The sequence below is a fragment of the Rattus rattus genome, chromosome 1 (genome assembly GCF_011064425.1).
Source record: "Rattus rattus isolate New Zealand chromosome 1, Rrattus_CSIRO_v1, whole genome shotgun sequence".
NCBI classification, from domain to species: Eukaryota; Metazoa; Chordata; class Mammalia; order Rodentia; family Muridae; genus Rattus; species Rattus rattus.
Window position 1 is genome coordinate 38,465,746 of NC_046154.1, and position 13,343 is coordinate 38,479,088.

Genomic DNA, 13,343 nt, shown 5'->3' on the forward strand with positions numbered 1-13,343 from the left:
ACACACTATGCCCACCCCTTATTCCAGTAAGTCAGGGCTGTTATCTGGACCTGGTTCTTTGCTCTGACGGTGAGCCTCTCCTCTGGGGGTTATTGACACATTGAGAAATATTCACTGCTTGTCTCTGGTGATGTTCCTGCTATTGGAAGACAGTCTCAAGCTCCAGGCTTGTGTACAGAGGCCTCTGTGAATGAACACAAAGCCAGCCTTGACTGAGACACCCTGCTCCATACACGCCTCTCCAGCATCTCTGTGGAGCAAATGAATCTCTCCCAGGGTCCTTGTGGTTTTCCTTTCAGTTAGGTTATTTGTTTACCTAGGGGAGGGTTTCTCAGCACTGTCTGTGTTCTGGGATGGCTGATTCTCTGCTGTAGGGATGGGAGGGGCTCTCCTGTGAGCTGTCGAGGGCTTTAGCACCAACCTTTGACTCCCCATTTGACACTAGAAGCACCCCCTGCCTAGGCTGTTATGATCCAAGACCTCTCCAGACACTGCCAAATGTCCACTGGGGGACAAATGACTTCTTCCTCCCTCCCACCCCTCCCCAAGGAGAATTATCTCGATAAATAAGACAGGGAAGTGGAAGGGTGAGATGTCCGAGCTGGGCGGGAGATTCTGTTCCCACATTCTGGGCTTGTCTTCCGGCTTTCCAGCCAGACGCGCACGCTTCACATATTTGTCGGTTTATACTTGTCATCCTTGAAGCAATGTGAGGCTCTGTCTACGGAGGAGAGCGCGAGGCAAAGAAAACAACCACTTCCATCCTAACCCCGTCTGTCTCTCCTGGCTCAGGACCGGTAAGAGGTCGGTTGTGCCACTCAGACTCGACCTCAGGGGCCCTGAATGTTCAGGGCATCCTTTGTCTCTTCCAACTGCCATTTCCTGTGATAGGATGCCATCTTTCTTCCCCGGAGAAGCTAGTCTCCTGGTTTTCTCTCTTCTGATAGATGTTCTATGTAGACCCACCTCTGACGTACCAGTCGCTGCTGGTGATTTTCTTCCGTGTGGCGGACCTCTGCGCTTGCCTCCAGAGCTGCACCACCTTACAGTCATCCGGACCAATGCCAGCCCACAGAAATGCTACCCACCCACCAGTCCTCTGTAGGCAGGCTGTCCCCACCTACTGTTCTCTCCCTCCCTGGTCACCCCTCCCCCATACTTTCCCTACAGCATTCAGCCAGCCCAGGGCCCCTGCTCACGTCCCTTGTGTACACGGGGCACCTTCTGCCTCTACCACAGATGGCATTTAATCCATTTCATATCAGCTTCTGACTCAGGTCTCTCATCTTTTTAGACTGGAGGCTTCTGGGATCCAGAAACTACCTCTACATAAGTTCTGTGTTCCCAAGCCTCCTACACTGCTCATTGCTTTAGAAAAGACTATTTAGCTGTAAAAGGTTTGTGTAAGAGTATTTTGCTTGCACATACAGGTGTATAACACATGTGGGCCTGGCTCCCACGGAGGCCAGAAAGGAGCATCAGATCCCCTAAAATTGGAGTTACAGAGAGTTGTGAACCACCATGAGTGCTGGGAACAAAACCCAGGTTCTCTGCCATATCAGCAAGTCCTCTTAACCACTGAACCGCCTCCCCAGCCCCGACAGTGCTCGGTTCTTGCTTTAGCTGCTGCGAAGCCCCATTCTTGTGTGTTCCCTGTGTGAGGAGGCCCTCTGCGGCTCTGCAGATGTGGCCTGTTTATCTCGCCACGCCTCTTCCAGAGGCCAGCAGTTCCTACTTCCCCTCCCACCCTCAATCTCCCCACACATGCCTGTCCTTCCTTCCTTCATCAGTTGTTCACAGGGTCCATCCAGATGCCAGGCGTCGCCTCAGAGGACTCTTCTACCTAGTAAAATGCCTCCTATTAACAAAGAGGCGTTCCTCTTTGTCCAGAACATGAGAGCTTCCTCCCCCTTCTCAGACCTTCCTGGGGTAGACAAGAACCTAAAAACGTGATGATAGAATTCAAGGGGTGGGCCTTCCACCTACCTCCACCCTACACACCAAACAATGAACTGCCCTGTCCCCTAGAAGCAGCCAGTGAGCTCCCACAGCACCACAGGAGTTCCCGTGCCCATCAGATTTGGAATGTCCATCAAACATCACCCTGTTGTGCTTTGAGTGGGAACTGGGTTTCTCCACAGCCAATCTCATCTGAAGTAGATGTGCCCTGGGTAAGACAGATTTAACAAGGGAGAGAAAGACTTTCAGATGCTCGCCGTTATCTCCTGCCAGCCCTTTCAACAGGGAATGGCCTTCGGTTGTACTCTTTTGACCCCTAGATGATCAGACTATGAACCCGAGGGTCAGCTCTACTCGTACACCCTCTCAAATCAGGTGAGGGAGGCATTTCTCTGGAGACACCCATCTTGAGCAGGAGCTGAGAATTCAGGATTTAGAGCGACTGAATTAGAAAGAATGCAAGAGAAGAGGAGTCTGCACAGTTACGGGGTGCAGGACTCCGGGGGGCCCACTATCAGACGGGCGCTTTTAGGATGGCAATCAGTAAGGAGAGAGGTCTCGTTCCCCACACGCCAGACTGTGGTCGTCAGGAGTGTGCAGTGTTTGCTCCTGACTTCCTGTGTGTGCCTCCATCCCCTGGTTCTCTATAGATGGAAGACGAGCTGGAGCGATTCCACAAACAGAACACGCAACTGGAGCTGAACATCACGGAACTGTTGCAGAAACTGAGAGCTACAGATCAGGAGATGCGCAAGGAGCAGCAGAGGGTGTGAGGATTTCAGAGTCTGGCAGTGCGTGGACTCAGGATCTGGCACCTGCCCGCAACGGGCAGCTGGCTCCCTGAGACAGAGCCAGCCATTGCTAAGAAACACTTCCCATTTTAACTCACGCTCTGGCCCACAGGCCTGCCTACTTCCAGGCTTGCACAAATTCACATGCTCAAAATCTTATGAGGCTATAAAACGACTTGGGTGTAGGGAGGAGAGGGCCAGAATGCTGGTTTACAGGAAGGAAGGGATACCCTTAGCCTTGGGTTTGTTTGACCTGGAGAAGAACATGACTTAAAAAGTCATTTGTGGGGTTGGGGATTTAGCTCAGTGGTAGAGCTAAGGTAGAGCAAGGCCCTAGGTTTGGTCCCCAGCTCCAAAAAAAAAAAAAGAAGAAGTCTTTAAAAAGTCATTTGTACATAGTGGTTAAAAGCTTTGGCTACCCCAAAATTGCTGATGTTGGGAGAACCTTAGAGACCATCCACCTCAGTCTTGTTTACTTCCTGTGTGTGCGTGTGTGCGTGCGTGCCTGTGTACACGGATGCCCATGTGCAGAGGTCAGAGGAGGAAGTCAGGTGTCTGCTCCCTCACTCCCCTTATTCACCTGAGACAGAGTCTGTCACTCAGCCTGGAGCTGTCATTTTCTTCAGCAACACTGGCTGATCAGGGTCCCCAGTGACCCTCCCGTCTCCACTTGCCAGTGCTGGGTTTTAAGTTTGTGTGTGGCCACACCACCCGGCTTTGATCTGGATGCTGGACTCTAAACCCAGGTCCTCATGCTTGTACAACGAGCACTCTTACTGGCTGAGCCATCTCTCTGGCTCCTTACATGTTTTGAGACAGTACCTCACTCTGTAGCCCAGGCTGGCCTGAAACTGACAGTCTAGCCCAAGCTTGCCTCCCAAGTGCTGTGATTACAGATGTGTGCTGCCACACCTGGCCCATTCCAGCCTTTTTGTGTTGCAAGTAAGAATGATACAGGCAGAGAAATGAGAGGGGTAGGAAATCCCACCGGGTACCGGGTAGCCATAGCTAGCTGTCACTCCAAACCAGCCTAGGACACTCTGGTCCTCAGGCTCCTGGCTAGGATGCAGATACACACTCTTCCCACAGGCCACTGAGATGTCTTTCAAAGCAGACTGAACTTCCATTGTCCACGTCAAACACTGGCAGTGTACACTGCCAAAGCTTGGAGCCACACATGAGAAGAGGGTGTGGCCCCGCTCTTTGTAAGCCGAAAGGGCTGATGAGTGATTTGAGCCTTTGCATAAAATATGTAGAGATAGAAAAATATATACAGAGAGAAATTCTATATATCAGTGTGTATAGAGCATACGTGCGTGCGCACACACACACACACACACACACACACACACACACACACACACACACGGAAAGTCAATAAAGGGCTATGAGAGAGGAGAGAAAGGAGACACCCTCTTGGGCAAGGGTGAGGAAAGGTAGCTGTCAGAAAGCACGGCTGAAGATGGAGGGTGAGTCCGGTCTACAGCAATCCGTGGGGGTTTCTCATCAGCCACGGCAGTGCTCCTGACTGTCAAGGGAACAATCACTAGTGAGGTCCTAAGGGCCATGGGGCAGCCCTAGGTAAGGATCTGTGAGACAGAATGATGTATTTTTCTTGGCACTAAAGGAAAGTGTGGCCACACGAGTTCCATCTTAGAAGCCTGGGGCCGTTAAAGGAATCCAGACGGAGCAATAGGGATGCCACGTGTGTGGTCTGGAGCCCTCTCTCTCGGCAGCCGTCCAGGCAGGGTACCCAGTCCAGGCAGGTGCACAAGTGTTCCAGAACTGCTGTCCCTGGGCTGGCTGCCAACCTAGGTTTCTATGCCCAGGGTGGGCCCCAACAGTCAGGTGTCAATCCCAGATGAGGACACGCTGGACCCTCTCCTTAGCCCCTGACTGAAGCACCTGCCCCTCCCCATGGCACAAGAGTAAATGTCTGATTACAGGAAAGGGACCTGGAAGCGCTGGTCCGGCGGTTTAAGACAGACCTTCACAACTGCGTGTCGTACATCCAGGAACCCCGGCAGCTGAAGGAGAAGATCCGTGCTCTCTTTGAGAAGTATGTGCAGCGGGCAGACATGGTGAGCTCTGAGTGCCCTGCCCGGCCCTGCCCTTGCCCTCCCACACTGCCCTGTGCTGGGCTTCGCATCTCCCCTCCTCGGCTGAATGTCTCGCCATGTAATACACCAGGTGGAGATTGCGGGGTTGAACTCAGACCTGCAACAGGAGTACGCCCGCCAGCGGGAACACCTGGAGAGGAACCTTGCCACACTCAAGAAGAAAGTGGTCAAGGAAAGCGACCTGCACCGCGCCGACTACGTCCGCATCATGCAGGTAACGGGTGCATCCCTTCGCCGCCTGAGACCACCCGTTCTCTAGGCTCCCCAGACAGCCAGGGACCCACAGCTTTCTCACAGCTCCTCCTCTCTGATCTCCCAGAGTTCATCCTGGCTTTTACCATGGCCCAGGCCCCACCAAGGGGTCACGCCCACTGGTAACCCTATTCCTTTTGCCACCCCGTTCCTATCCCTGACAAGCTACTGTGCTGCCTTGCTCTTCTCCGTTACCCATGATGCATCCAGACCCAGTTCTCCTGACTCCTTTGCTCCCTTCTCTCCTGTCTCCAACTCCCGTTTCACCGCCCAGCTTTGCTGCCTTTTATCTTCCTGCCTCTTGGGATGTGCCTGGCCAGCCTCCACCTGCCTCATCTTCCTTTCTGGTGCCTCAGGTCTTACCCTTATCTCTTGGTCCAGATTGAACCACACCCACAGGGTTGGCAACCATGGGACTTAATGAGCTCCACACACCCAGGTCCCAGGATCCCTCAGCAGACAGTTCAGAGAGCCTGGCCCCATTCCTGCCACCCCACCCATGCACTTTACTGGGACTGCCCATCGAGATGTTTCTGCCAGATTTCCGTTTGGGTGTCAGTATCATCTGAGGCAACTGATAAGAATTTATATCAAAAGAGAACATCAGAATCGCATGGGGCACATAGTTTTATGGTTACATTTCTTTAACGTCCTAATTGAAATACTGGGATGGGAACAGGGTGCAGTTTGGATTGAAACCAGATACTAGGTTGTAGAGTTACACACAGTTGGGCAGAGAACACAGCAAATCCTGGCCACACCAAGGCACAGCTGGTCTCTTCCCCATTTTAAAACCAGCACCCCTTCCCACTATCCATTCAAATCACTTCTATTCTAGACCATAAAAATATTCAGAGACCGGGAAAGAGGAGCAGATGTGACTGGTAGGTCCCTTGGTACCAGCAACCACACACAGCCCTGCTAAGAGCCAGGGCTACCTAAAACATGGGCTTCAAGCACAGGAAGCTAGGCCAGGGTGACAGCAGTATTTGTCACCTTGTCTCACTGCCAAGTGGAGGACCTCAGCACATAAGCCTGAGGACTTCTGGGGGCTGGTCCCTCTCTCCACAACAAGTAGAAGTCCAAAGCAAAAGTCAGTTCCAGGAAAGAAGGAAGAGAAGACCAGAGGTTTGCTGCAGGGTGCAGATACCTGCATGAGGGTACTAGGGCAGACGCCATATTTCTTTCCCTCCCCCATTTCCTGGAGAATGCTGGGTAGGAGGGGGCAGAAGAACAGATTCAACCAATGCTCCTGTGAGGTAGATCGCAGAAAGTCTTCTGTGTTAAACAGTATTAAAACCTGTGTGTTAGTAGGACATGGTGGGGTACACCTTTAAACCCAGCACCCTGGAGGCAGAAGCAGGTGGATCTCTAGATTTGAGGTCAGCATGTTCTACAGAACTAGTTCAAAAGGCAAAGAAACTGCCTTGAAAAGAAAGGAAGAGAGGAAGGGAAGGAGGAAGAGAAGGAGGAAGGAAACCTGTGTGCTGTGACTTCTGTGGACCTAGAAAAGTGACCCAGACACCATCTGAAAACAAGAAGGGAACCTGGGGGTAGGGCTCTGGGTCCCACCAGCACCACCGCACGTGCACACAAAGACTTCTTACTGATTACATCAGGGGCTCTAGGTAAGACTGGCTTGCAAAAAGTTCCCAAGGGCTAGACTGAATCCAGGAATTCTGCGCACACCAGGTAAGCATTCTATCACTGAGCCACATGGCCAGCGCAGAAGACACTTTAAAAAGAATGTTAAAGTGTCTCTTTTAAAGAATCCAGGTGCCAAGACTGTTTTCTTTGATCTTGAGGTTAGGCAAGAGGGCCAGGCCAGAGTCACAGGAGGCTGCGTGGTCTATGCATGCAAAGCCCATCTAGGGGCTGTATTCTCACCCAGGGTGTGGGAAGTGAGCAGACACAGTGTCCGTGCAGACCAAGGCAACAGCGCTTCGCCGCTCTTTGGCCAGGAGACTGGGGGCCTCCAGAAACTGCTCTGTTTATCTGTAACATGGGACAAATGACACCAGCCCCAGGGACTGGTGCAATGCTTGGCCAAGACAAACAGCAGCCACTGTCCTGGTACAGAATTGGGGCTCAAAAAAACTGCCATTTCTCTTCCTTTACCCCAGCAAAGGAATCAGTCGAGAGCCACTGTGGAAATGAATGGGTCTAAAAGTCCATCATTCATGGCCAGGGAGGCCTGTGGCCTGGGGTGGGAAAGAGGAACGCTACTGACTCCAGATGCACACACCCAGGTCCTCAACACTTTATCCCATACGGGCTAAAGAAAGCCAGGGCAGGCTTGGCAGCTGAGCAACTCACTGGAAAACAACTGAGGAAAAAGAATGGGGCCACCATCTCATTTGTATATCCAGATAGGAGCTCAGGGCCTCTCCACACCATTCCCCAGCTTATACAAATATGGAAATCCGAGTCGCTGTGCAACCCTAACACCTAGAACACACACTTTATTCCTTCCCTGCACATTTTCCACGGTCTTCTTACACAACAAGCTGTGTCTCCGCCACAGAGGATTCCAAGATCGATACAAAGTATCGCCACCCTCAGAGAGCTCCTGAGGGACGCTGACCATTATGTCTATCCAGTGGTGTGGGCCCGAGGAGGGAAACATGCTCCTAGACGTCTTAAAGGAGTGAGGGTCATTGGAGTCTGGCCCCAGGGTGGCTAGAGGGTAGCTGAGGGCCAGCTGGGAGAAGAGCCCTGCTTCTAGGCAGAGGCAAAAGCTTGTTAAAAAGCGTAGAATGTGGGGGGCTCCTGAACCCACAGACCTCAGTTTACTGCAGAGCATCTGAGGCAGCAAGAGTCGGCTGGAGCAGCCTTGGGTCGTGTTGCCAAGAACTGCGGTTCATCCTGAGTGTAGAGCAGAGTGCTTCTCGGGCACAGTTGTCACTGTCTCATAAAGATGGACCCCATTAGCAGAGAATTCAGTCTGTCGAGCAAAGAAGCAGGTGAGACAGGAAAACCTGTCAGGTTAGGGGTAAATAAAAGATCTTGGAGAGAGGAATGTGACAACGCCAAAGGCATATCAGAGTAGAAACGACGAATTGAGATGCCAGGTCAGGCACGGGAGCATGGTGGGAAAAGGAAGCAAGATAACCAGCGGGCTTTTCCGTACAGGTAGATGATCCTGCTAACAGATGTGAGGCTCCCTAGATCACAACCCTCATCCTTGGCCAGATCAGGTTCTTAAAGGCTTTGACTCAGAGAAACCAGTAGGGGGAGCTATGGGCATTCCCTTCCCTTTCCTTCCCTTCCCTGACATCACTATCAGAAAGTTCAGCCAAGACTTCACTTCTCTGTTCCAAAGGCCTAAGGCGGCCCTGGTTGGTTACCTTGTTTCAAAGCCTCCGCATAAACACCTCAGTGTCTGCAGACTGCTCTGGGATTTTCCAACCTTGAAACTGATCAGATCTTTGCTGCCGCCCAGTAGCTGAGAAGGATAGGTCTGGACGGTTGGGAGCATTTATAGCCCGTCTCCTCCAGGATGGTAGCAGGAAGAGAAGGCTTAGCAAGTTGTTGAGCTCACTATTTTTTTTTTTTTATTTAATTTACAAAGTCACACGCAGTTGACATCACTATGACCTTTGGGTTCCTCAGAACCTAGGCTCCCCTAGAAAACATTTTTAGGGAACTCATTGTGTCTTTGTGGGTGTATCTTTGGCCATCCTTCCGTCTGAGCCACTGGAATAAGACTGACATAAAGAGGAGAGTAGACAAGTAGGAACAAGGCACACAGCCATACTCAAACTCCCATTATTCACTTTCTCAACGTCCTCACAGCCACAGGAATCTGAGAAACTTTCCCCATGAGGCTGCTGAAGGAGGTGACGCGCGCGCACACCGAGCGAGCGTGTGGAGGCTGGCGAGCCTCGCGGTTATTCTGAGCGTCATTTTTATCAGTGGTGCCTTCCTTTCAGTTTGCTCCCTCGGGGCTCCCGGCTGAGATAGCCTTCTCCACCCTCCGTTGTCTCTGCCTCTCACTGGGTTAGGTTCTGCTTCTGACTCAAATGACACCAGAGACTACAGCCAAGACAGACTTCCATCCTTAGCGTCAGCTCACAGATAACTATCAGGAACGGAGGCATTGGAGGTCAAGGACCAATGAAGGAGCAAGAGCAGGTGCAGGGTTCTGGGCTCCATGATTTCTGGCCTCAGTCTCACTCCATTAAGATGGCGTCCCACGGAACTGGAGAGACGGTTCTGTGACTTACAGGTTTTGCTGCTCTTCCAAAGGACTCAGGTTCAATTCCCAGCACCCACAGCTCACGACTATCTGTAAGTCTAGTTCCAGGGGATCCAATGTCCTGTTCCTGCTTCCTCTGGCACCAAGCATGCCCATGATACACAGATGTATTCAGGCAAAACACCCATACACATAAAATAAAATAATAAGGGGGAATAAAGAGGGGCTCATCATGGAGGTGTCAAAAAACTGGCAGTGGGGTCAAAGACAGGGACTCACACCACAGGGTACCAGGAGCCTGAAATCTCAGTCACAGGGTTGTGGGCTGCTGAGGGGTAGGGAGAACCTAGGACTCTGCCTGGAGTCATTCCACTAGAGGAAAGGGGCTGCCAGACAGCCGAAACACAAAACTGATGGGACTCAGTGACACAATGGTTGGATGTGCCTAGGAGAGGAACCTGAGAGGACTAGACAGGGCACCCATAGCCTCTAGTCTCTGTCCCAGTGTTCTACTGTTATTGAATGAGGCAAAAGTGAAGCTAAACAAAGCCAGCTAAGAGAGGTTTAAAAAAAAAGCGCCCCCACCCCAGCAAGCCCCCAGGCCCGTAAGTATGCCCAGTTCTTTGTGGCTCTCAAAAGACCCTCTCCTCGGTCTCTGTGCCCACCACGTTCTTCACCTGCTTATCCAGCCCACAAATATTTACTGAGCACCTCCCATGCAGCGCGATGCCCTAGGTCTTAGTGTCCAATTAAAGAACTGTATTGAAGCAGTCGCACTATGGTATAAAGCCGGCCTGGAAAAGACCCAGGGGAGGTGGGCAGGGAATTTTACTACAGCACCTGGAAAGGAAGATGAATGACTGTCATCAGGGCCTAAACAAGTAAGGCATTAGATGGAGAAAACCCTCCAGCTCAGAAAAACAGGCATGGGGCCTGGCCTGGAGAATGGGGACTGGCAGGGAACTGCTTCCAACATGGAGGGGATCTTTAAAGTGTGCAGTGTTGAGATGTAGTGGCCTGCTGAAACTCTAAAGGTCTAGGTCTGCGCTTAAACTGAGAGTCTCTGAGGAGGGGGTCTCTGGGTTCTCTCTAGCAGGCCCTGCTCTCTCCAGGGCTCCCCAGGTGCTTCCTCACAGCAGAGGACTTGTCCTCCAAGCTCTGGCCCGACACCCCCACCCAGCAGTGCCCCCATGTGGTCCTAAACCGCACCGTCCAATAGACAGAGCATGGAGACAGGCACTGCCACTTAGGAAAACAGAGACTTGGGCTAGGGAAATGGCTCAGTAGGTGAAGCACTTGTTGCACAAGTGTGAAGACGCCCTGCTCCCACATACACAGCTGCCGTGACTGTGTGTGCCTGCAACCTCAGTGCTGTGGGCAGAAGAGGTGGGAGAGCTGTAGGCAGAGAGCTCTAGGCCCAGTGAGAGACTGTGTCTCAGCAGGACACCTGATGTCCCCCTCTAGCCACCATGCCCACATAGACGTGCACATGCACATCTAATACATTCTCTCTCTCTCTCTCTCTCTCTCTCTCTCTCTCTCTCTCTCTCTCTCTCTCTGTGTGTGTGTGTGTGTGTGTGTGTGTGTGTGTGTGTGTGTGTGTGTGTGTGTGTCTCTGTCTCTGTCTCTCTCATACAAAGAAGAAATAGTTTCGGAACTTGCACCAGAACCACTGATTCAGCAGCTCCATTTAGCTATGCTGAGTTGATTTAGTTGCGGACATGTATAAAACAGGCTGAACCCTGAGGCTATGGGCCCTGAGAACAAAGTGGCCAATTGCTCCATACCTACAGGGACAGGGACTCCTCCCTGGCGATATCTGAGGAGGACCCTCGTGCTAAGTGTGAAGTGGAAGGCAGAGATTTGAGGTACAGGAAAATAGAAAAAAAAAAAAGAAAGAAAGAAACTCACCCCATATTGGCCATGTCGTACTTGTGTCCCCGTGTCCTGCTGTTCCACGACCCAGGACGTTCTTGTCTCTCTTCTTTCCTAAGTCCTTTAAGCCTCAGCCCTGGGGTCAACTCCTAAGAGTCCATCTGTCCTTCAGACAAGATTGTCTTTCTGTGTGCCTGTGTCCTCCACATCAGCAAGCCAGAGCAGCACAAATGTGTTCCTACCCCAACTGAACTGTAAAGTCCCCAAGAGCAGGGACCATATCTCACTTTATTATATCCTGACTGCAGTTTCCCCTCCTTCCTCGACCCCCAGATCCACTCCTCCTCCATTTCCTTTCAGAAAAGAACAGGCCCCCCAGGGATACCCATCAAACACGGCCTTACAAGTTACAATAAGACTAGGCATAAACCCTCAAGGCTGGACAAGGCAACCCAGGAGGAGGAAAAGGGCCCTAAGAGCAGGCAAAGGAGTCAGAGACAGCCCCACTCCCTTTGTCTACCTTTCTAAACACCCCAGGACCCAAAAGCAAGGTGGGGAAGAGAGGGTTTATTTGACTTACATTCCACATCATTATTCATCATCGAAGGAAGTCGGGACAGAAACCCAAACAGGGAAGGAACCTGGAGACAGGAGCTGGTGCAGAGACCATGGAGGGATGCTGCTTACTGGCTTGCTCCTCATGACTTGCTCAGCCTACTTTCTTACAGACTCAAGACCACCTATCCAGGGATGGCACAACCCTACGACCAGATCTTATGGAGGCATTCTCTCAACTGAGGTTCTGTCCTTTCAGAGGACTCTAGACTGTGTCAAGTTGACACAAAACCAGCCAGCACAGGTACCTAGTAAAGACTTATAAGTAGATAGATATCAGGCAATCGTAAATAGGTAAATCTCCAGCGGATTTAGCAGAGGTTAAATAGCTGCTTGCCGGTCTGTGTTGCTCACTAAATAACATGGCACTGAGGGCAAGAGTTTGTTGTTGCACCTGCGGACTTAGTAGATGTCCTTTAGTTTAACCAAATCGATGGAGGGATGGGAAAAGAGTAGCACGCTGCTTAAGAGTGTCATTGAGGTTAACATCCTGGCTCTGCTACTTGCTAACTGTGTGGCTCAGGCCGCTTACATAACCTCTCTGGTGCCTCAGTTTCCTTTTCTGTAAAGCTATGATTGTAGGGTCAGAGGGTCTAGATCAGTGGCCAATGCTTGGCATTCATGAGGCCCTGGTTTCAATTTCCAGAACCATCGCCAAATGGTAGTAATAGCCGTGCGTATGCAAGTTAAAGCCTATCCAAAGTCCCCAGGAAAGCAGCACTGTGGACGTTTGAAAGAGCACAGACGGGTAGGAAAGGTGCCAAGTCCACCGGAAATCCAGTTAGCTGCTACCCTGAAAGGCTTGGCAATGAGCAGGACTGAGGCTACTGCTAGGTGCAGGATCCAGAGGGTTAACCCAGGTCCAGGCCCCTGGGTTCTTAAGCCCAGGAGGGCCCACCCTGTACCCACAGAGCACCTGAGTATCACGCTCACTGTCTTTCCTTCTTTTTTTTTTAAAGGAAAATGTCTCTCTGATCAAAGAAATTAATGAGCTCCGCAGGGAGCTGAAGTTAACCCGCTCCCAAATCTATGACCTTGAATCAGCCCTGAAAGTATCCAAGAAAGCGCGAGCACAAGAAGCTCCAGAGTCAGGTAATGCCGAGAGGGGTTGGGCACTGAGAACAAGACCCAGTGACGGCCATGAGCAGGTCTCCCTTTGACTTCTTTCAATACAGGGTCACATCCGCCCATGGTGTTTCGGAGCCTCTCCAAGGCACGCATCAGTTCTCCAGAGGATCTGAGGAATTTCCCACATACATGCTCCCACTGACGGGGCCCTAGGCACCTGTCTGAAATCCTCAGTGTTAGCTACAATTCAGAACTCAGAATCTTGCGGGTTTTAGAAAAGCGCACACTGGGGTTGGGGATTTAGCTCAGTGGTAGAGTGCTTGCCTAGGAAGCGCAAGGCCCTGGGTTTGGTCCCCAGCTCTGAAAAAAAAAAAAAAAAAAAAAAAAAAAAAAAAAAAGAAAAGCACACTGTATATTATGCAACATCCCCAGGAGGTCTGGGGCAGTGCCCTGAAATCAAATACA

The 13,343-nt window shown here is 51.3% G+C and overlaps 1 protein-coding gene across 1 annotated transcript in view; it reads left to right on the forward strand.

Moving 5' to 3' along the window:
- The window catches only part of Cfap57 (cilia and flagella associated protein 57), a 78,661-nt gene that overhangs the window by 57,140 nt on the left and 8,178 nt on the right, over nucleotides 1–13,343 (forward strand). Inside the window, exons 19-22 of the mRNA XM_032899181.1 lie at nucleotides 2,610–2,726; nucleotides 4,697–4,831; nucleotides 4,941–5,084; nucleotides 12,770–12,902. Of these exons, the coding sequence (XP_032755072.1) occupies nucleotides 2,610–2,726; nucleotides 4,697–4,831; nucleotides 4,941–5,084; nucleotides 12,770–12,902 (529 nt within the window). The remainder of the gene's footprint in view (nucleotides 1–2,609; nucleotides 2,727–4,696; nucleotides 4,832–4,940; nucleotides 5,085–12,769; nucleotides 12,903–13,343) is intronic.